Here is a 24,971-nt window from a genome sequence, read left to right on the forward strand (position 1 = left end):
TTTTTTTAAAAAAAAAAAAAAAAAAACCAAGTCCCCAACACAGGGGAGAGCAGCAGCTGAGGAGACTCACTGGTCCGCCCTTCAAAAGAAACAAAAGAAACTCTTGTGTGCTGGAGGCTACGGCAGCCTTCACCGGTGGCGCTCCCCTTGGGAGGACAGTTGTTCCTTAATGTCCTTAATGTGCATTCTCTAAAGTCACCTGTCAACCTTCTACCAGACTTTGTCTCCCACCTGCTAAAGATATCCTCAGGTTGTAGCAAAAGCAGATTACCTGCATTTGTTGCGAAGTATGTTTCTGATTGTTCTACATGGTTTAAAAATATAGCCAGCCCCAACCTCTTTAAATAAACACAAGGAATCTGCAGCAGCAGCAGGCCATGAGCCACAGTTTCAAATCTGCAAAGATGTTCCTATCAGGTGGAAAGCTGGAGCTCTGGGACTTGGTGCAGGCCTGCAAATTTGCAAGGGCAGAGGAAAGTCAGGTTTCCTGGAGTTTGGCTTGACCCCAAATGCACTGAAGAAGTTAGAGGAGCTTCAAGCAAGTTTTGGGAAGCATTTTTTTTTTTTTTAAATGTGAAAACATCAGGCTCACTACAGCCTCCAAAGAACATGAATGAGCATAACCAGTCATGATGACAGTGTCAGAAATGGCACTCAAGTGCACTCCTCCAACACAATGTACTGCACGCAGTAAAAACTGTAACAAAAATACAAAACAAGCATGTTGAAAAACATTAACACAGACCAGACAGGAATTCTATAGCAAAATTCGAAACTAAATGCCAAAATATAGGAACAATTCCAACTAAAATAAGTTTTCCACACTTTCCTAAATTATTTAAAAAAAAAGGTTAAGATGCCCCATATGGGAAGTCAAGAAAAGAATAAATAGGAGTGAAGATGGGAGAGGGAAAAACAAGCAGATAGGGTCCCAATGTACAAGAAATATTTACATTCAGAATTCAAAAGAACTCATTTCTATATATACACACGTATGTACATATATATAATTACAGCATACATTAGAGGGCGGGCTCTAGAGATCACCAACACACTCAGACAAACACTAGCTAACAAGCTGGATTGCAGGCATCTAGATGTCTCTTTCACTTAAAGGACATGACATCTGTATTGGACAACTGGCCTTGAATGAGGAATTGTTCTGCAAATGGTTTTGCTGAGCTGCAGCCATGATATGGAATGCTTGCTACATTTTAGCAGCAAAATGTGCATGCGCAAGTGTGTGTGGGTGTGGTGTTAGCCACGGAGACCGGAGACCGCAGACACAAGGAGGGGCATCAACAAATGCCCACCATCACAGTGGTTTTATCTGCACTCGGAACTCCTGAACTAACCCAACAGTCCTCATCTGGATCCAGCCCGACAATGCGCCTTCATAGCACCATCTTAGAAACCACCCAATACGGCCCAGGTATATTTTTAAAATGAGAGAACCTGGGTAAGGTCCTTCCCTCTGAGATCTTACCAAGAAAAGGACCTGAAAGGAACGTCTGTTCCTACCTTTATAATGTGAGATGCAGCAATCCTCTACTGCTTTCTGCCCTCGTGCTAAAATGGAGAGGGGGTGGAAGGAGGAGGTGGGTCCCATCGCACAACTGTAAGTGGCGTCCTGGCACCTTTCTTCCCTGTTAGAAGCTGTTCTAATAGAGCATCATATGAAGACCAGCCAATCGATGCCTCAGGGGCTACAGTAAAAAATTGTGACTCTAAAACATTATATTCCCCTGAAGTTTAGTGATCTAGAACTTTTAAAGATAGAGCAAACTCAAAACTAAAAGGTTCATTGCTGCAACTCAAAAAGGTTTCTGAAGTGCTAATGAGTTAGAATAAATACATTCTCTCTCCCCTACAGTGCTTTGGATGCTGGTTCTTGCTAATTTATATACAGGTAAAGAGAAGATATAGAAGAGCATCTGCAATTTAGTAGCAAAGGGAAAACTGCTAAACACACCTACTTTTTGATCCAATTTTGTTTAAAGAAACACTTTGTTAATATGCTAATATTTCTATGAATTCAACACTTTTGAAAACCTATCTGAATAATGCAGCTATCCAGACTGCAGAAAGAACTTGCAGGATGGAGGCTGCTGAGTGAGGGGACACCACTTCCCCAACTACAACAAATGAGCAGCTCTGGACTCAGGGAGTGGTTTTCAGTATAATCAGCACTGTAAACTCTGAAACACTGATGATTTACAATCAAATCTGCATGCTCAGAATCATATTGCTAAAGAGGAAAAAAAGGCATTGGAGAGGCCAAATAGACTCACGTTGGGTTAAACAAACTGGGTACACATGTAGCATTTAGATCCTGCAAAACACGGATGTTATTTTATATTAGATTAGCTGTTGTGAAGACTTAATTTTTGACAGATGTCCTTGAATGCTGGGACTTTGCTTGTGGCTGACTTAGACTAGCTGACTTTTGTAGGAGAACAGTAAAGATGCCAGATGTTCACCTCCAGAGGGGGTGGGCACTAGCCTTTGGGTGCTATACATGCACAACAGGTGTGGGCGTGTGGTACCCAGCTCCCAACCATCCACACTGGTTACCTTTTGAAAGTCTTTCAGATGCCTTATTTCTGGATCTTATTTTTTAAATAAACAACAAAAAGGAGGTTCTACAAAGAACAGAACCTACTTAGGCCCTTCTGTATCAAGGTGGCTACTCTAAGAACAAACATGACAGCATGACCTGGGGAGGGATGAGGGAAAACGTCATTTAAGTATCTGCTAAAGAATCTTTCTTCTGATGCTGTTCTAAAAACACCATAAAAAACACAGGACCTGCTGAAACAGACACCCTCATACCCAGAAAGGGGAGAAGAGTCAACGACCTCAGAGTACCTTTCCTGACCCCAGCATTTTGCCTCATGGGAGGGAGATTAGACATGCCTCCCTTCCCCAGTTCATGTTCACATTCACCTTAACACGCTGAAGGGTGCTGACCAGATCAACAGCTTAAAAACAGAAGCACTAACTTGGAGGTGCTACTGAAGGTGGACACAACTCTGCTCATGGTTGCCAGCTGGATCTAGTGGCTCTGACAAGGGGCACTGATGGATATCCATATGGATCACTGCCTGAGATACACGGACTAGACTGAGGATAAAAGTTGCATCCACTGGGCAAAATGTGCCCAACAAGAGAAGTTATTCCCAATTTGTTCTTTTAGGCACTAAGAATAAATAAATCCAAAAAAAAAACCTTATTGGGTAAACTTAACCAAACTCAGGCTTAAAAGAAACAGAAGAGGATGGAAGCCCTAAACGTTCCATCAGTTTCTATCACTTAACACACATCTCACCCAATTCTCTCAGAAATTTAAAAAGCTACAAAGGGAACAATTCAATTTTCAAAAGTATTGTCATGTTACCGCTTCCTCAACAATACCTCAAATTGAAGCAGTAAATTTTAAACGGACTCTACATCTACCTGGAATGCTGAGGCTATACCAACTTCTACAGAGCCCCATCAGACTACTTCTAAAAGTCCCCAGTGAGGGCCTAAACAAGAGTCCACTTCATTAGTATAATAACTTTTTTATTTAACATCTACAAGATATTGGTATCTTGCAGCTTTTGACCAGGTTTATACAATCTCAATTTTTCAATAGTGCAACCTGTGCAAGCAAAAAAAGGAGGGGGGGAAACAAAAAGACCAACGTCCCCTCATTCGCTTTTATAAACATCTATTATAGGCGACACAAAACTTACCCATGTTATAGATAAGTGTCTATTCACATTTGTACATTACCATTTTTAACAGTTTGAAATAAACTCTACAATGTCTTACAACATGTTAAACATATTCAAGTTACTGGGTAACGACAACAACATCATCAACAACAACAACAAAAACACATACAGCAGAAGCCTCAAGTGTTTCCTCATTGTCTAGTTCACAACTCAAGTATGGTTTCCTGTTTGAGTGACAAAGTAAATCCAGATAATGAAAAAAAGATTGTTTGCAAGATGGAAGCCAATCGTACTTCTTTCTAAAACTGTCCTTAAGTTAAGGAAAATGTAACTTTAGGAAAAGGAGCTTATAGCCATTTTTGCAGCACACATTAGGAATACTATTAATACATTAATTTTTCAGAGTTTTATCACAAAAAAAGGTATGTACTCATTATCTTGACAAGAAACCTGGGGCAAGAGGAGATTGGGGGGGGGGTTGTGGGGTTAGAAGCAATACCCAGGTATAAACACTATAAAAATGCAATGACCAATGCTGTACACCTAAAAATGTTTCTCTCTGATACTTGACTCCTGTGTTAATCTTGTTTACGCATGCTTCAAAGACATGCACGGTCAGAACAAAAACTACAGAAGAACCCGAATGCATGATAATGCAACCTTTCATTTCATGCTTTAGTAAACCTATTGTTTAAGTTGGAAAAAGAAACCAATATATATTTTCTATAATTACAGACTTGAAACACATGCATCTGGGGATAACTCCCACAGCAATGACATGGATGCACTGCGTTAACCCTGAGCACTGTGTAACAAAAAAGTAGAGCCAGTTTGGGAAGTTCCAAGCATTTAAATTCATTGTGGTTTGTAGCCTTTAACAAATCCACAGACTCTCTCTCTCTCTCACACATACACATACACATACACACACACACACACACACACACACACACACACACACACACATCCTCCTCTGCTCACCCAAAGTAAAAGCATACCGAAAAGTCCCAAAGGAAGCAAAAGGAAAGACACATGTACCACCATCGGCACTGCTGATTTTCAGTTTTGTTATCTATTCCAGGTTGTCCTTATTCCCCAAAAAATTAACTACAGAGAGCACAACTGAAAAAAATATATAATTCTTTGGAAACTGTCCCTGATTTTTATGCAAATGATATGCTCCCACAGCATTTCAGATACATCCGTGTTGAAACCTATCTTTTCTTTATGCGTTGCTCAAGTTGGCGATGCTCTGTGGGTGATGCTGCTGCCATAACTGTTTTTGTTGGACTGCAAGCTGTTGAGACTGGTCTGAAGTTGACAGGAGATTTACAAGAGGAGATACACAATTTGCCGGAATGATTAAACCTGCAATTAGCAACAGGAATTTAAAAAACGACATCCAGTAGAAACCATAGTATATTTTACAGCTTCACAGCAGATTCAAAATGAGGCATAATATTAAGCATAATGAACAAAAACTTTGCAAAAAAAATTAAATGAATACCTAAAAACTGCAATGCTCCATTAAGATGTAACCTGATTCCTCAGCAGTGTTTCCCACAGGCACCCAAGCATATTCATGTGTCTAGTGTAACACCATCTCACCATCTTTTTCTTTTTTTCCTTTGGTACCAGGGATTGAACCCAGGGGTACTTAACCACTGAGCAACATCCCCAGTCCTTTTTTAATATTTTATTTAGAGACAGGGTCTTGCTGAATTGCTTAGCACCTTGCTAAGTTGCTGAGGCTGGCTTTGAACTCACGCTCAAAACAGCCTCCCAAGCTGCTGGATCACAGGTATGCGCCACGGCACCTGGCCCCTAACACCATCTTCTTTAACAAAAGATCAGCAAAGCAAAGTCCAGTACTTCTCTCCCCACCATCATCCTGGCTCTGCAAAAGCATGAAAACACCACCCTCTTTGCCAGGTACTATTACACAAAATGATATAAAAATGGAGTTGCAAACTCAACTGCTCACCCAAGCGGGTAACTTTGAAGAGGGCACTGTAAAGAACAACTGGAAATCATAGGTCCTGGTTATGAGAACTTCAAATTTTTTTATATGGGAATGTGAACTTTGTTCCAAATAAGCTCTTTCAAGAAAGAGCTGGAAATCAGGCATTTATACGAAACTTCTTGATTTTAAAATGCTGGCAACTAATTCATATAAAAACTTGCTACAGGGGCTGGGGAGATAGCTCAGTCGGTAGAGTGCTTGCCTTGTAAGCACAAGGCCCTGAGTTCGATCCCCAGCACCCAAAAAAAATAAAAAATAAAAAACTTGCTACAACCAAAACTTCAGCTGGTTACACTGAAGTACACCTGTAATCCCAGTGACTCAGGAGACTGAGAGGCAAGAGGATCACAAGTTTGAAGCCAGCCTCAGCAACTTAGTGAGGTCCTACATCAACTTAGCAAGACCCTGTCTCAAGGACTGGGAATGCAGCTCAATGTAAACTGCTCCTGGGTTCAATCCCCAGTACCAAAACTAAACTTGAGGGCTTGGCAGGTGTGTATGCCAAGTTTATGGAATGACTCTGGCACACAGGGTATTAATATTAAACCCACTGTACAGAAGGCAGTAGCTATAAATTGAAGAGCAATAACTGGTCCACTTGCTGAGACACCAGAACAAAAAGCCATAATTGGTCCACCTGATGGAACATCTGTAGTTGAGCAAATGATGGGCAGCCACTCGTCTGTCCTTGTTTCCTGCAGTATTTGGAACATCCTCTGTGGCCAGTGGCTTAAAGTTTCACAGCCTCAACCTGGCTCAATGCAGAGCCCTAGGCAAGAGCCTGGGCTGTCTTTACCACAGGAGCCCACCCAAAGAGCAGCAGCAGCAGGCAGTGGAGCAAGAAGAGCTGTGAGCAGCATCATAGGGATCACCATATGGAAACTACAGTCAGATTAAAATGTCTGTTCAAAGACCTGTAAGTTCACTATCCACTGCTGGAACAAATTTTAATACATCTGGAATAGATCTAACATGTTAGAAGCAAAACAAGAAAAAGGCAGAATCTGCTTTTCCCCCTACAACTTAAAACAAAATAAAAATCAGGCTTACCTACAATCCGTTGTCCGTCTTCTGTTCTTAACCGAACTATTTGCATTTTCACATTTGTGCCACTGACGGATGCGAGAACACCTTCAACTTTTGTCCACACGCTAAGTACTGAACCACATAATACATAATATGTGCGGCAGCGAAGACCAATTTCACAAACTAATCCCAAACTTGCTTTTTTGCAATTGCCACGCCTAGAAAAGATAGGAGGGGGGGAATTACGTATATACAGACACATACATTCACAAAAGGGTTTGCAAGGCCTATCCAAATTTTAAGTGGAAGTCATGTAGCATCATTTGCCTTTAGTTTATCATATACAACTATCTTTGGCATACTGGATTATCCTTCCCAATTTATTACTATTGATTTGAAGACTACAGCTATTTGTGAGGCTGCCTACCTGTAAAAGGGCTGATTTACCGTGTTTTGATATCAGAGCATTTTAGCCACTTTCATATCTACTATCCTATTGTAGTAATACTGTTTTCTACACAGTATTTCTAAACAGTCATTTCTACACTGTTAAATTGCCAATATACTATTCTAAATCCAATTAATTGCAAAGGCCTCGGTAAACAAACAAAACAAAAAACAGATTACATGGAGAGAGAATAGAGAAAAAAGAAGACATACTAATATTTTATGGTCAGAATTATTATCACAATTTATCATCAGAAATCTTTCTGGTCAGCATCGAATCAAGATGAATTTAATACATGGAGTATATACATACACCCAAGTACATGTGCACATAGACATGCACGAATATATGGGCACCTTTTTTTTTTATTTTTTTCTATCACTCAAAGCAAACGTTTTAGACAACTTTTGGAGGTTAACTTTTATCTAAAACAAAATTTTCACTATGATACTAGGCATTGAACCCAGGGGCACTTTACCACTAAGGTACATTCCCATTCTAAATTATTTTGAGACAGGGTCTCCCTAAGTTGCTGAGGGTCTTAGTAAGATGTCCCAGCTGGCCTTGGAACTTCTGATCTTCCTGCCTCAGCCTCCCAAGTGCTGTGATTACAGGTGTGCACCATGATGCCTAGCTTAGAGGTTAACTTCTAAAAATATCTTATGTTAAAAGTTATTAAGTTTTCATTTCTAACTGCTTCTAATTACTCTCAAATGAAAACAAAAACACTGTTCACGCTGAAGAAAATTCATCTACCTGCATGAGTCAAAATCAAAACAAGCTGGGCACACTGGTGCATGCCTACAATTCTAGCAACCTGGGAGGCTGAGGCAGAAGAATTTCAAGTTTACGGTCAGTCTTGGCAAGTTAGTAAGACCCTGTCTCAAAATTAAAAAGGGTTGGTGATATAAGTCAGTGGTAAAGCATGCCTGGCTTTAATCATCATACCAAAACAAAATCAACAAACTCTGGGTTACAATTCACTTTGATCCTACATTCCTTTTCATAGGCTGGGCCAGGTACAAAAGTACTACTTAATGTAAGATAAAACACTACAGAGTATTTAAACACTCTGATGGACCCTGAAATGAACACTGAAAGATGTGAGCTGGGGAGCCCAGTGGGATCAGCTCCCGGAAAAAAGTTTAGAAGTTCCCTGGAGTTGGAACATCAGTAAAGTTTTAAAATAAATAAAAATAAAGAAAGGAAAGAAGACTTACAGGGAGGGAGAAAATAAGAAACTGAGAAGAAAAAGCAAGTTATAACACCAAGGATGACAGTTAAGACCATCTGCTAAATAAGAGCTGGTTGGAAATAACAAAGCATCAAGGAAGAGTAGGGGGGATACCTAGAAAGTGTCTGGTTCACAAATGCCCAATACGCATTCCTGATGAAACCAATCAGGCTAACTTGTTAATTTAAGCATAAAGAAATACTGGTAAAGAAAAAGGTAAGTTTAAATCTTGATTGCTCTTTTTAAAAATATGGCAAGAAACATGAAAATACTAACCAGTAAGCATGAGTACAGGTATCTGCAGATGAATTATACTGATCTAACCAGTGCACCAGGGCATCATCTGAGACTACCTATGAAAAAAAAAACAAAAATTCCATTGGAACAGTATTGCTTTGAGTGTCTAATCTGGTCTTTAACTCCAAAGGCAGACCAACTAAGAATCATCTCATACAGACAACCTAATCCCTGTTACTAGCTGAATTTGAATACCATTCAAAACTTTTGCTATTATAAACAGTTACTGATAATGAATTTCAAATAAGAATGGCTAGGAACAGTAATTTAAGGGAACACTAAAAATAAAAACTAACCATAATGTTAGGAAAAACAGTTACTTGCATTTTCTAGAAATCATTGCAAGATACAAGGAATGTAGTCCCACACTGACAAGGAAATCAAGCACTAATGAAGAAATCTCAATCTCACACATCTCTACTCTTTAACATTAAGACTGGGATATCAGTGTAACAAGATTTTCCTAGAAATTGTCCTTTAAACAGTAACCAAATAAAAACTGACAATAATTTTATGTCTAGAAAATAGTTATTCTTGACATAATTTTAATGTATCATAAAACAAATATTACTACAGAGTGCAACACACAAATAAGAAAATACCTTCTTATATTTCTTTTTTAAGTCAGCATAAATTTCTAATTTGAGCTGTTTCCCGGTATTTGGTCGATAAACCAAGAAAAGTTTCTTTTTAGGGTTTACTTCTTTAACTAAGATTGCCGTTTTCTTGTTGTTCCTTATCTAGTGAAAGGGGAAAAAAATGAGAAAACATAAAGAGTTGATACTATAGACTTTAGAACACATTTTTGTTACGTATCTCCAAATATAATCATTCAGAATATTCAAACACCTGGATAGGCATAGTGGTGCACTCCTGTAATACCAGCAACTTGGGAAGCTGAATCAGAAGGACCTTAAGTTCATGGTGAGCCTCAGCAGCTTAGTGAGACCCTGTCCAAAGTTAGCGGGGAAAAAAGGGCTGGTGTGCAGTCCAGTGGTAGAGCGTCCTGAGTTCAAACTCCTCAGTAACCTACCCACACACCAAAAAAAGCCTATGAAACTTTGAGAAAGAACCACAACATGTGATTCTAGGGACTAGGGCAGCTGAGGCGGGAAGATCACAAGTTGGAGGTCAGTCTAAGTAACTTAGTAAGACCCCCATCTCAAAATAAAAAATAAAAAATAAAAAGGGCTAGGGATGTGACTCAGTGGTTAAGCGACCCTGGGTTCTATCTCCAGTACCAAAAAAAAAAAAAAAAAAAAAAGAAAAAAGAAAGAATAAAACACAGTAATGTTTAGTCTTTACACAAGGTCATAGCAGAGAGGCAGCTATAAAATTCTGACTAAAAGACATAGGCTGGAGGTCATGATACTCTAGAAAAATATTAGAAATAAGTTTTAAAGTATAAGTGTCCAATACAGACAGTTTTGCCTCCTCTATTCTCTGTACAGTCAAGCAGACTGACGGGGGGGGGGGGGGGGATCAAGTGTAACACAATGATTATTATTTTTAATATAGGTGCTACACATTAGGGAACCTCAGGAATTTTTATTTTTTCATTTCTGCTATATGTTTTAAATGTTTCATAAAAAGTGTTGAAAAGCTCTCTCAGTTACGGTAAAATTCAACCTCCTCCAAGATGTCTCCAGAAAGCCTTGTGCTCTCCATCAATGTGCCCAGGTGGTTTTGAGGCGAAATGAGACAAGGCATGATGTAGTTTTCTGTAAACAGCAAGGCTGTGACAGGAGAAAGCCACAATGCTGAGCAAATTAAGCATGATGAGGTATGCAGAAAAGGAAGACAATGGAGGAGAGATGGAAATTAGGTCTATATTTTCACCCTTTTTTAATTATTTTCTAGATGGGGTCTCAGTGTGTTGCCCAGGCTGGCCTTGGACTTCTGGGCTCAATTGATTCTCCTGACTCGGTCTCCTGAGTGGGAGATATATGTAATTCATTATTTTTAAGGTTTTTCCGCAGTACTAGGGATTGAACTCAGGCGTGCTCCACCACAGGGTTGCAACCTCAGCCCTTCTCATTTTGAGGCAGGGTCTCAATAAATTGCCCAGGCTAGTCTTCCAAACAGCTCAGATTAAAGGTATGCACCATATACAGTCCTAGCTTAATATTTTTGACTTTGTAAAGTCAAACTTATAAGTGGTACTTGAAGGAAAAGGAAATATTTCTTCTTTAATAAGGTATAGAACTTCCAAGCAATAATCTCCAGGATGGAAATATAGGTAAAGTTTCAAAACACAAATGCTTCCCCACCTCCTACACACAGTATAACAGTGCTCAATGAGTTATTGTGATACGGCAAGTCTTACAATGATAAAAAGGTAGTATTTTACTTTCTTCTTCACGGACATTAACGATGCTTTGTCTTTTACCTGTTCAAGTTTTTAAATATAATTACAGTAAAGTCACAAAATAGTGGTTAAAGTGAAAACTATACTTTCAAGTTTTCATCAGAGGATGTGAAACACACCAACTTTCCCTTAGAGGACATGCAACATCCTAATAAGTGTCATACTAACTAGTTACAATTCCAAAATAAACCATCATGGTACAATGGAAATAAGAGAGACCTAGTCACTGTTGCTTAAGGGTAGCACACATTATATACATTAAAAAGCATGTCTGCTTAATGCTGTGGAAGTTCAGAGACAAATGGCTGCCAATCCTAGGACCACTGCTCCTGGGGTCCAGTAACCTACTGCCATGTGGGAAACCAAGGACCAAATACCACATCCTTCCATTAAAAAGGAGCCAGAAATCAGAACTTTCAACTCAATTCACCAATGGTAAAATTCTGGCAATAATTTCAATTAAAAACAATAACAGCACCCTATTTGAACTAATTAATCAAAACCGCATTTAGGGGGAAATCTGAATAAAATAGGTTAACTATTAACATCCTAGTTTTGATATTATAGTCTTGCAAAATGTTACCACAAAGGGAAGGGCACAAAGTACATAAGGATTTTTTCAAAATCATTAATTTTTTAAAAATTTTCGTATTAAGAACTGAAACTAAGAGGGCTTTACCACTGAGCTACATACCCAGTTCTCTTTTTCATTTTAAGACAGTTGCTGGGATTACAGGTGTGCACCACCACACCTGGCTCTACATTCATACAGATGCATGTGAATCCACAAGCCAATGAAAAAGTTTCCCTAGCACTGCTCAAAAATAAACAAACAAGCCAGTTACAGATACTCAGGAGGTTGCAGCAGGAGGATCACTTGAGCCCAGGAGTTCAAGGTCACCTTGAGCAACAGAGTGAGACCCCATCTCACATAAAAAAAAAAAAACCTCAAACCCCAAACTACAAACTAGAAGCCAGATGCTTTGAGGGTTCTACTCTAAATCAGGAACCAGCAAACTAGACCTGTGGACCAACACTAGCTTGAGGCTCCTAAGTTTATGTATGGTCCAAAGAAGGAAGGGAATAAAGAGAAAGAGAAAGGAAAGAAGTCAAAAAGAGAGAAAGGATATGCAACGTAGACCAGAGATGGCCTTCAAAACCTGATATAGTTACTATCAACTCAGCCTTTTACAGAATGGTCAAGGGACTTTCGCTGTCTATGACAGAAGGTATATGGTCCCTTTAATGCAGTTATTTATTTATTTATTTATTTTTGGCACTGCATATCCAACCCAGACCTGGTATAGTGCTCTACCACTGAGCTACACCACCAGTCCCAGTGCAGTTGATCCAGGTCTTTACAGCTGTCACTACATAAATATTTCCAAAATGTGAATTTACAACCAATGGAATATCATTCAGCCTATTCAAAAAGAAAAGAAGCTCCAATACATGCTATAAGATGAATAAACCTGGAAGACATTATGCTAAGGGAAATAAGCCAGACATAAAATGGCAAATGTAGTACGATTCCACTTACATTAGTTGTCTAGAACAGATAAATTCATAGAGAAAGTAGACGGTCGTGACTAGGGTAATGGGGAGTTAATGTGTTTGGGATAATTAAGTTTTGGGGGTAGGAAGAGGTTAGTGATGGCTGCAAAATACTGTGACTATAATTAATGCTACTGAATTAATTTTGATCCTTAAAAATAACTAAAATGGGGGGCTGGGGAGATAGCTCAGTCGGTAGAGTGCTTGCCTTGTAAGCACAAGGCCCTGGGTTCGAACCCCAGCACCCAAAAAAAAAAAAAACTAAAATGATAAATTTGTTATATTTCACAATTTTAAAAAATTAATGTAATATACCCCAAGTCATACCATCATATATTTAAGTGGGTAAATTGTATGGTATATGAATCACGTGTGAGTAAAGTTGTTAGGAAAAAAAGAAGAAACAGAGAAAATCATGAATACTAAAGATCATCTAAAATATGAACAGCAGAAGTCCTAATAAGGGAGAAAGTCAAATTAGATATAAAAAATGTTTCAAAAAATATATAATTCATAAAACTTTCTGAAATTAGATTTGAAACTACTGAAAGAGCATATCATATACCTGAGAACATAGTAAAAATAGTATGTTTAGTGTGTGTGTGTGTGTATTTTTTTGGTACCAGGGATTGAACCCAGAGGCGCTTAACCACTAAACCACAACCCCAATCCTTTTTTATATTTTATTAGAGACAGGATCTCGCTGACTTGCTTAAGGCCATGATAAGTTGCTGAGGCTGACTTCGAACTCGAGATCCTCCTGCCTAAGCCTCCCGAGTCACCAGGATTATAAGAGTGCACCACTGTGCCCAGCAAAATGACTATATTTTAAAGAGAAAATCCTTTTGGCATTTAGGCAAAAGAACCAAATTAAAAAATTAAAGAAAATCAGAGCATCAGTAAACTCTGAGTACAATCCTTTATCCCAGAACATAGTAGCACATTTAAAATACCCAAGGGAAAAAAAATTGTGAACCTATGACTTTGTCTGTGGAAACATGTCTCTTAAGTATAGGGGCAGAGACAAACTCATTAGCTGGCAGGAACTCAAGGCAATACTCCCACAAGTCCTTCTAAATTAGCAGCAGATGGTCAACAATCAAACCCCCCAAGGCACATGAAGCATTATGAAGATTATAGAAAATTGTTGTATTATTTTAAAAAGGTTTGATTTACTAAGAATATATAAAAATTATAAACTTGCATGTAGTAATGCCCCCTAAATATATTAAGTAAAAAAGTATGTAAAATGGATAAACATATAATCACAAGAATAAATCATCACAATAGACAGGAAACACAACCAGAAATGCACAAAACAGGGAAGCGGCAGATGCTAGCAAAAACAATCACACATCTGAGCAGCCAAAATCCAAGGAGAAGTCATACTTGCAGTGATAAGTAAAAGCCATCATCTGGTCCTGTCAGCTCCGCCCAAATTTTGGTTGCTTCCTCCCAGGACATTCCTCTCTCTACACTTATCTGTAATAGAAATTACAGGATTTAAATTAAATGAGCTTCTGTAAATGCCCACTGCACAATCGTCCTTGAACAGGAACGCACTTTTCAGACTTACCGTGTATAATTCGACGTGGCCAGAGGTTGAATATCCTGGCGTCAGAAACTTCTTAACATCACTTTTCCTCACCTTTTCATCTCCAGAACCAAGATCTTGAATGAGAAAAAACAACTTGTAAATATTAAGTGAACACTGATTAGGACACATGTGACATGTCAAAATTTCCCCACTTACCTAGGATTCCCATATCATATCTTCCATTTTTTTTGGCATTTTGAACAACTGCAGTAAGTGTGTCCGCAAAATACTGAAACAATGCATTCTGTTGATGCACCTCCATGCCCAGAATTCTATTTAAGAATTTTCCTATGTTATTATAATCTGCAACAAGATTACATGGACAAGTTCATGCATTTGAATATTAATTAAAAATTTTTCTTAATCCTCTAGATCAACTTCAAGTTTCACTTTATCTTCAAAAATCTTCCCTCTCAACTTTTATGCTGTCCCTACAATAGGGCTATAATTTGCTCATTTCTACCTTTAGCCATTAGCACAACTGTGTAGTACACACTCAAGAGATGTTGGTAAATTGACTTTTTCCATCTTCAACTTTGCTAATGGAAAATATGAACACAATTTAGCACACAAGAATATTGATTCACCAACATTAAATCTTCACTCGATCTTGGAGCAGTTTTATTTCATTTGAATAAACCATAGTAACCAAAAGCACACAGAGTGGTCAATATTGCTGGATTAAGAACTACTGATGTGGGCTGGGGTTGTGGCTCGGTGGTAGCCCAACCGCCTAGCACATGTGAGGCCCTGGGTTCAATCCTTGGCACCATATAAAAATAAAATAAAGGTATTGTGTCCAACTACAACTAAAAAAATATGTATTAAAAAAAACTACTGATGCAGGCTGGGGGTGTGGCTCAGAGGTAGAGTATTTGCCTGGCATACATGAGGCCCATGTTTGATCCCCAGCACCACAAGGAAGGTGCAAAAATAAAACAAACAAAAGAACATAACTACTGACTTGATGCTTCCTCTTCTGTTGACAAAAACCAAATAAAACAAAATGGGCTTCATTAATAGAACAGTTACATGCACATGCAAAGTTAACAATATTACCTTTATCAAGAGTAAGAATTCCCGAGCGATCTTCTACATTGATCAGGCCGACTCCTATCAGTCCTTGTCGAACATCTATAAGAAAATAAACTTGTAATAAACCTTATTCAAATGATTCAATGAGCTGTTACCTAAATAATCTAACTAGATCAAGTCCTAGCATTAAGATCCAGCTTATCTGGGCATGGTGGTACATGCCTGTAAATCCCAGCTACTGGGGATGCTGAGGCAGGAGGATTACAACTTGGAGACCAACCTGGGCAAGTGAAAAAGAGCTGTCAAAAACAGAAAAGGCTGGAGATGCTGCTTAGTGATAGAGCATCGGCCTAGCACATGGAAGATCCTGGGTTCAATCTCCAAGGACAGGGGGAAGGGGGGAAATTTCAATCTATGTATCTTCCAAAATTCCAACTAGATGAATTAAGTGGTACTCACAGTCCCCAAAGGTCTTTAGTCACTCCAAAATTCTACAGTATTCAAACCTCATAATATATTACCTTCATTCTTGTTTTTTCTTTCCTGGGGTACTGGGGTTCAAACCCAGGACCTTGTGCTTGCTAAGCAAGTGATCTACTGAATGTGTATACCTCTGGCCCTTTGTTAAAATATTTTTCCAATAGCAATCCCATACAGTAGAGACCTTTCTCTAATCAGATGTCACCCCCAGAATCTCAACAATTTCGCACAATTAGCAGAATACTGATTAAATAATTGCATAAATTAATAACAATTCTTCAGATGTTACCATTACTGACAAACTTATGCAAAAGGTAAATAACATGCAGTCAATAAACCTTGAATTGTGATACTAAGACAGGAGTTTATAGATTTTTTAAAAATAGATTGGGAGTACAGTTCAGTGATAGGGCACATAGCTTAGCATGCACAAGGCCTTGGATTCAAACACCAGTACTGTAAAAGAAAGAAGAAAACCCAAACACCAAATACCAAAAGAAAAAAAGTATATAGGTTCCAACCCAAACTTACTGAATAAGAGTATATAAGCGAAGAGGGTCAATTTTGACCCAGACTTCTCCTTTTGGGAATCACTCCAACTGGGGAAAAATCACCTATTATGTAAGGATAGCTGTGTAAGTTCAGCACTTTTTCTGGTAGCAAAAATAGGAAACCATCTGAATATAAGTAAGTGAATAAACTGTCAAATCATTATTGCCAAGGCATGTGTGAGGACCTAGATTTGATCCCCAGTACCACAAAATAAATGAATAAAATGAGTAAATAAAAGAAACCCCAGCTGTGAAGAGATATGGAGTGAGGTCAACTTCTATAACTTCAAGGTTAAAGACTGAGTATTAACTCACCATTTTGGGGGAAGGGTTACTACAAATTGAGCCCAGGGGTGTTTTACCATTGAGCAATATCCATAGCCTCCCCCGTTTTGTACCAGGAATTGAATTCAGGGGCACTTAACAACTGAACCACATCCCCAGTCCTATTTTATTTAGAGAGATAGGGTCTCACTTAGGACCTCTCACTTAGGCTATGAACTCAGGATCCTCCTGCCCAGCCTCATGAGCTCCTGGGATTATAGGCGTGCACCACTGTGCCTGGCTCCACAGTTCATTTTTCGTTTTTTATTTTGAGATAGGATCTCACTAAGTTGCAAGGCTGGCCTTGAACCTCCCACCTCAGTCTCTTGGATAGCTGGAATTACACCTATCCATCATAGTGCCCAGCTTCACTAGACTTGGATACATACTAATATGTCCTGATTTACTGGAAAGCACTTTCTAGTGAAAAATGTCAATTCTACAATTAAGTTACCTTGTACTCTCTTATTTTTCAAAATATTTTCATAGTTTTCCAACCTACTAAAACCTAGACTACTTATATTTATGGGGTGGGGAAAATACATAAAAAGTTTGGATTGAAAAATTTCTAAAGCACTATCAAGGATTTTTTTAAATATGAAAATTTCAAAACATACAAAAAGAAGATGCTATGAGCCACATGTGCTCATCACTCAGTTTTTTGTTTTTTCCAGGGGGTGGGGGTGTGGGGGTTTACTGGGGATTGAACTCAGGGGCACCTTACCACTGAGCCACATCCCCAGCCCTAATAGAGACAGGTTCTCACTGAGTTCCTTAGTGCCTCGCTTTTGCTAAGGCTGGCTTTGAACTCAAGATTCTCCTGCCTCAGCCTCCCGAGTCGCTGGGAGGCAAGCACCACCGCACCAGGCTCATTGCTCAGTTTTAACGCTTGTCATTTCATCTACAGTCCCCAACCAAACCTGCCTCAGAATGTTTATGTTGGTATTTTTTTTAACATTAAAATGCAATTTTAAAAGGTATCTGGCAGAGTGGTTTATATTATTTTTTTTTAAAACCACCCTTTTCAGGTAAGTTTAGTTTTGAACAACATGCAATAAATTCTGCCAAGAGCAAAAGCACTTTCATACAATGAAGTTACTTATAACCAATATGTTTAACATAAAAAGTAAACGAAGTTCTCCAAAGTTTATGTTATGTTTAAAGAAAAATAAAAATTAAAAAAAATAATGTTAGAAAAGATTTTAATATATACCTTTCAACAAGTACTTTTTATGGTTACGACTTTTGTTATCAATATTTTTTAAAATTACCTTTAAAGAATTCTCCGGGATAGTCTGGAGGTGGTGATACCATAGGAGAGTCCAAATTTACAATGGATTTCATAACAATTTCTAAAGCATTTCTTCCATACTGCAATAAAAACCAAAACATCTTAACCACTTTCAGTACTTGACACTTTCAACCACATGATCAACTGAATAAACTATCACTGTACTGAAAAATTCCAAATTAGAAGTTCTCCATTATCTTTATGTATTTGATATGACAGTCAGTGCCTCCTACATGCTAGGCAAATGCTCTCCACATCCCGGCCCTTTGTTATGCCTTTTCTACTGCCAAGATCAAGTTTATGAACAGAGTATTCAAGAAATAAAGTTTCCTTTACTTCCAGGAAGTTACATTTGATTCATTCCTATTTATTAGATTTCTATTTCCCAACAGAAATGGAAAGATGACTATATTGCAGCAAGCTCACAAAGATTTAATATGTATTTGAAATCCTGTCTTACAGGAAGTCATAATATAAAAGCAAAAGTAAAACTGCAGGCAGAGTTTTCAATTTTATTTATTTATTTATGGAAGTACTGAACACTGACTCCATGGCCTCACACTTGCCAGGCAAGTGCTCTACCACTGAGCTATATCCATTCCATTTTCAATTTTAAACACTAATCTCTTTCCCTTTTGGCAGACACCATACATTTCCACAAATTTTCAGAAATGCTGAAAGCTAAAACGTACCTTATTATCAAAGTTGAACCTGCTCAGGTCCCTAGATTCTGTTGCTCGCCTGTCACCATGTGTAAGGGCCCCCTAGGAAAACACAAAAATTTCCAATCAAGGTATGGTTAACCCCCTTACTAGAAGTCAGGTAACAGAGATTATCTTTTACACGCATATATACCACTCAAAAACTTACCAAACTCTCAAGTCTTTTAGCAACAATAGATGCAAATCTTTGTTCTCCTGCCAACTCAGAAATCAAAAAGACGTACTCGGGAGCAGTAACTTGATTTGATCTATGAGTTCTTCCTGTAACGACATTTTCTTAGAGATCACTAATTCTGTTCACTAGAGACAGATATTCTGAGATCTTTTCCTAGCATTCAAAACTAAGCTTGTACTGAAAAATCCTTAAACAAGAGAAAAAAAAAATCAAAGAAATTTTAACATTTTCCACAGCTCCCCAAAAGTACATAAGTGAAAATATTGACAAATGAAATGCATATTCAGATCAATACTTCCCCTTATGAGAGAAGAGAACCTGTTGTGAGACTCAAATACTCAAAGCATTATTACTGCTTAGTTTTAGGTAACCATAATGTTGCTAATATACAGGCACTTTGGATTCTTTCAAAATTGTTGATTTTAAATTACCAAGTCATAGGAACATGAAAATGAAAGTGGTAATAATTTAACATCAATAGAGTCACTGAGGACTGGAAAGGACAAGAAAGAAGCAGATGCTTTAACACAGACACCATACATCCTACGGGTCCAAAACTAAACCCAGGGGCACTCAACCACTGAGCCACATCTCCAGCACTTTTTATATATTATTTAGAGACAGGTTCTCACTTAGTTGCTGAAGGCCCTTCTAAATTGCTGAGATTGGCATTTGAACTTGTGATCCTCCTGTCTCAGCCTCCCAATTCACTGGGATTACAGGTGTGTACCACCACGCCCAGTAGACAGCTTTTAAAACACACAACAGATGAATTCATGGTGCACTATATGTCATAATGTATATACAGCACACCTTAAATGCAAACTCCAAGATTTTACATTCTAAAATTTCCTGTACGCACACATTTGCCCCATGAGTCTCAGGATCCACCTAGTGAAATTCAGTGTAGGAACTCACCAAATTGTTGAATTGCTCTATCAGCACTCCAGGGTAACTCCAAAGTCATATGAACTCTTCGCCTTTGATTTTTGGCTCTCCGATCTGCTTGTAATGAAATACCTGAGCTGGCAGCTTCTGAGATGATAGCAATATTCTATATTAAACATAAAGAAAAGAAAAATCACCTTTGTATAAGTACAAACAGGGCAGTGCCCTAATTAAGTCCTACTTTCTCCCTTCCTCAATAATAGGACTACCAGTTTCAGCTGGGTACAAGAATGCCTAGATAGAATCATGGTCAGTTGTCCTAGTCTCCCTTATGGCTAAATGTGAACATGTGGGCATGTACCAGTCGGATGTAGATTGTAAATATAATGTCCTACAACGTGTTTAAATGTAGGAGACACTGGACATGGTGGTATAGGCCTGTAATCCCAACAACTCCAGAGACTGAGGCAATACTGGGGACTCAACCCAGCGGCAGTCTTCCATGGAATGATAAATCTTCAGTTCTTTTTAGTTTGATGCAGGGTCTCAGTTGTTGAGGCCTGAACTTGTGATACTCTCAGTCTCCTGTGTCACTGGGCTCACAGGTGTGTACTACTTACTATGCCTATCTTTGAGAAGACAACTTTGAGACAGAAGTTATATGACAGTTAATTATTCTTTTTTACACATTTTTATTGTCATTTAGTCATAATTGAATATAGTGAGTCTGCTGTATTATGCACAGAATTGGACATGGCTCTTGATAGTTTTGGGGTTTTTCTTTTTTAATGTAGTACTGCAGACTGAATCCAGGGCCTTTACACATGCAATCCAAACACTCTGCCACTGAGTTACACATCCTCAGCATGTCTTTTATTTTTACATAGGGTCTCACTAAGTTGCCCAGGCTGGTCTCAAGCCTGCAATTTCCTGCCTTAGCCTGCCAAGTAACTGGCATTACATAGGTGTGAACCACCACACCAGGCATAGTTTTATGAAGTTTTAACAAAACACTTTGAGAACAGGGGTTGTGGCACAGTGATAAAACACTTGCCTAGCATTCAGGAGGTCCTAGGCTCAATCCACAAACACACACACACACACACACACACACACACACACACACGCACACACAATAGATAACTTTAATAGGAAAAAAAAAGCCCTACCACTTAACATAAGGGAATTCTACCTTTCCCTGCAAAGCATCTAAGAAAAGCATACCTTATCTCCATCCATAAATCTTTGTTTTTCTGTGATATTTAGTATCTCCACAGGCACATCAAGTTCAGATCTTGACTCATAAGATATGCTTCCATCATCATTGCTCACAACCCGACCCTTGCGGCCAGTCATCTGAGAAAAACAATGACATTACGACCAAGGTACTTAACTCTGGGGCATGAAACTCAGCAGCTCCTTCATTAAACAAACTTAGGTAGGAGAAACACAAAATACTGCAACACAGTCCCTGGGAAAACTGACACATGGAGCTGTAAGACCAGCACAGCAACTGAGACCCAGGGTGCAGACACACGAGGATACGGGAACAAGACTTTATCAGCTCCAGGACAACTAGAGTAGAGTGAGAGTTCTAAGATCCACCAGAGGAAACTAGACAGATTATGTTGTGGTGATGCTTATACCACTATTCACTCCACAGGGCTTGTAAGGTTTAAAAGTGGCTGCAGTGTTACCAATAAAGAAATAGTTCTGACCAAGTCCCACTTATTTACCTCAGCAACGTTCTCTGGACCACCAAGTTCATCGATAAGTTCATCCAGAGTATTAGGAGGCAGGTCTTCAGCTAGCTTTTCTAATTTATCCAGTAGGTCTTTCTTCATCTGTTGGGCCCTTTCCACAGCGTCCTGACTAGTTATGAGGCTACTGTTACTGTTGGTGTTACTGTTAGCTAGATTTAAAAGAACATTTTTTTAAAAAGTCAGTACAAAGTTTAAAAACTTGTTCATTTAAAAGCATATTCAGGCTGGGGTTGTGGCTCAGTGGTAGAGTGCTTGCCTAGCATGTGTGAGGCACTGGGTTCGATTCTCAGCACCACATATAAATAAATAAAGGCCCATCAACAACTAGAAAATAACTAGAAAAAATATATATATGTATATATATGAAAGACTATATATTAAAAAAAGCATATTTCAAGATGGGAGTGGTGGTTCACGACTATAATTCCAGTGGTTCGGGAGTCTGACAGGAGGATATCAAGTTTGAGGTCAGCCTGGGCAACTTAGCCAGACCCTGTCTCAAAATAGAAAATGAGAAATGGGGACAAGAGTTCAGTCCACAGTTCCACAAAAATCAAAAATAGCGTATTTTAGCCAGGCATAGTGGCGCACACCTATAATCCCAACAAGTGGCGAGGCAAAGTCAAGAAGGTGGCAAGATTGAGGGCAGCCTGGGCAACTTTGTGAGTCCCTGTGACAAAACAAAAAATAAACAGGAAAGGGGATGCAGCTCAGTGGTTGAGTGCCCTGACTTCAATCCCTAGTATCACAATAAATAAACAGCATATTTCACAGAAAAAGCACATTTCTCCGTGGATACCTGGTGCACTGTTAGGAGCAGGTGAGATAACTGGTGTAGATGAAAAACTAGGTCGTTTTGATCCAAGACCTGATGCTAATAAGGCACTTTGAATAGAATCTGGATCTATACTCTTCTTCTTTTTCTTATCTTTGTTTTTCTTGTGATCTTTTCTGATTAACCAGGGATCTGAAAGTTAAGATGTCAAATCATCTGTTGAACACACAATATTTAAAGAAGAAAACCCCTCACCGTTGAATGTTTTTATTTTGTGAACTAATACTTCAGAGTCATCACCAACTACAGTGTCCAGGACAGGTCAATCATACAACAGAGAGTACCATCCCACATTCTGAGGTTCAATTAAAGTAACTGTACAAAACTGACATTATCATCTGCCATAAATAAGGCTCAAGCCTCCCAAAGGAGTTTTCCACCAAGCAAAGGTTAGGACTGTGTGACTATTTGTACTGCACAGAAAAAAAAAAGGTGCTAATATTTCACTGTCAAATACCCTGGAGCCTAAGTATCCCTTCAGGTACACCCGATACACAGAAACACTTACCATCCTCATCATCCTCACTAGACTCGTCTCTAAATGGATTGAAATCGTCGTCATCTCCAGAGCTCATGTTTTTAGAGCTCTCGTAGTCACTTTCTTCATTGTCAGAGGCATCAGACTCACTCCCACTCTCATCAGAACTGCTACCAGTAAGGCCACCGACTTTTCGTGCTTTTTTGGCTTCTCGAGCTATTTCTTCACCTACTCTCAAGACCCCAAAAGGAAAGTCAGTCAAAATATGTTTTTAAAGACCAAGCCATCACACTCATTAAATGAGTTAATTTAAATGAGAAGAGCAGAAAGAAAACATTTAGGCAAATACGTAATTACAAAGAAAACTGGCAATCAAAGGCTGACTTTCTGGACTCCCCTAACAACACAGATTATGTTCAATTACTCTCAAGAAAAAAATTAGATATCCAAGTACATGCTCCAGACCAGACCTGCTTACAAAGTGCACATATTTCAAAACAGATCCAGGACAACTGACTTTAAGACAGAATCTCTGGTCCAGTCACAAATTAATTGTGAGGCTGTTGGAAGAGCCCAAATAATAAATACAAGTTCACAGTCATGGAATACATAGAAAAAAAAAATCAATGTATAAAACCTCATTTTTAAAGGTAAACAAGCTCTTGTTTTGAATTATTTTATTTATGTATTTTAGTACTGGGGACTGAACCCAGGGGAGCTTTACCACTGAGCTACATTCCCCAGCCCTTTTTATTTCATTTTGATACAGTGTCTCACCAGTTGCTTATAGTTTCTCTAAGTTGCTGAGGCTGGCCTTGAACTTGCTATCCTCCCAATTCAGCCTCCTAAGTCCCTGGCATTACAGGTGTGTGCTACCACACCCAGCTGAACTGTTTGATTCAATACTCAGAAAAGGTGTCTGGAACAAATCAAAACTAAAAATGTTAAAAATTTCTCATGTTAATGAGATGGTAAGAACACAATTCAGGAATGAAATATGAACATTCAGCCTTCCTAAGAAGCCACTGATTGTAAGGTGAAGCATTACTTTTTGTATCATTAAAATAAAAACTATTGCCAACTAAACATAATGTCCAACTAATTTTCATGAATATTAGATATGTGAAGCCAGATGTGATAGCCCATGCCTATAATACCAGTGACCCAGGAGGCTAAGGCAAGAGGATTGTCAAGTTTGAGGTCAGCCTCAGCAACTTACTGAGACCATCTCAAAATAAAAATTAAATTTGAAGTCTAAGGATGTAGCTCAGTAGTGGAGTACCTGGGTTCCATCCCCAATCCCACCATAGGATGGATGGATGGGAGGAAGGGAGAAAAGAAGTACACATGGAAAAATGAAAGGAAGGAAGGGAAAGGACATAGGAAAGACAATAGAATGAATGAGATATAACTTTCCTATGTTCATATATGAAAACACAATCAGTGAAACTCCCCATCATGTTCAACCACGAGAATGGGATTCTAATTAGAATAAGTTATACTCTATGTATGTCAAAATACACTATACTGTCATATATACCAAAGAAGAACAAATAAAAAAAAGTTACTGCAAAAAAGGAAGGGAAGGAGGGAAGAAAAAAGGAAGGAAGGAAGGAAGGGCAGAAGGAAAGAAGGAAGGAAGGAACAGAGGAAGGAAGGGAAGGTCCTAGATTGGATAAAATAAGGTTAAAGTGTCAGACACTATGTTTAGAACACACAGCATCACACGTGTTTGCTTTTGGAAGTGCTGAGGAATGAACATCAGATCTTTGAAAGAGCTAGAGCACCACATTTAATCTTGGTATCAGTATCACTGTTTTAAAGAAAGATTCTGAGACGTTAATTTCTCAACGTCAAACAGCTTAGAAAGCATCCACACACAAACTAGAATTTGCCATTATTACCAAATGTCCAACAAACAAGGGTGAATACATTCCCAAAAAGTAACAACTGGGCTGAGCTTGTAGCTCACTGTTAGAGCACTTGCCTAGCATGTGTGAGGTACTAGGTTTGATCCTCAGCACCACATACAAATAAAAACAAACAAATAAAATAAAGGTATTATGTCCATCTATGACTTAAGGAAAAAAAAAAAGTAATCAACTAAAGGCTCTTTATCGTTTTGGTACCAGGGATTGAACCCAGGGGCAAATACATCCCACT

The 24,971-nt window shown here is 38.6% G+C and overlaps 1 protein-coding gene across 1 annotated transcript in view; it reads right to left on the bottom strand.

Moving 5' to 3' along the window:
• Positions 1 to 513: 513 nt before the first annotated feature.
• Positions 514 to 24,971, bottom strand: part of Sbno1 (strawberry notch homolog 1) — a 56,106-nt gene continuing 31,648 nt past the window's right edge. The window contains 16 exon segments of the mRNA XM_047560931.1: positions 514 to 5,087; positions 6,793 to 6,986; positions 8,727 to 8,803; positions 9,350 to 9,487; positions 14,059 to 14,151; positions 14,246 to 14,340; positions 14,423 to 14,569; positions 15,326 to 15,400; positions 17,928 to 18,027; positions 18,640 to 18,711; positions 18,818 to 18,930; positions 19,763 to 19,898; positions 20,957 to 21,088; positions 21,469 to 21,644; positions 22,295 to 22,462; positions 22,839 to 23,036. Of these exon segments, the coding sequence (XP_047416887.1) occupies positions 4,945 to 5,087; positions 6,793 to 6,986; positions 8,727 to 8,803; positions 9,350 to 9,487; positions 14,059 to 14,151; positions 14,246 to 14,340; positions 14,423 to 14,569; positions 15,326 to 15,400; positions 17,928 to 18,027; positions 18,640 to 18,711; positions 18,818 to 18,930; positions 19,763 to 19,898; positions 20,957 to 21,088; positions 21,469 to 21,644; positions 22,295 to 22,462; positions 22,839 to 23,036 (2,057 nt within the window). The 3' untranslated portion in view covers positions 514 to 4,944.

The sequence above is a fragment of the Sciurus carolinensis genome, chromosome 8 (assembly GCF_902686445.1).
Source record: "Sciurus carolinensis chromosome 8, mSciCar1.2, whole genome shotgun sequence".
Classification (NCBI taxonomy): Eukaryota; Metazoa; Chordata; class Mammalia; order Rodentia; family Sciuridae; genus Sciurus; species Sciurus carolinensis.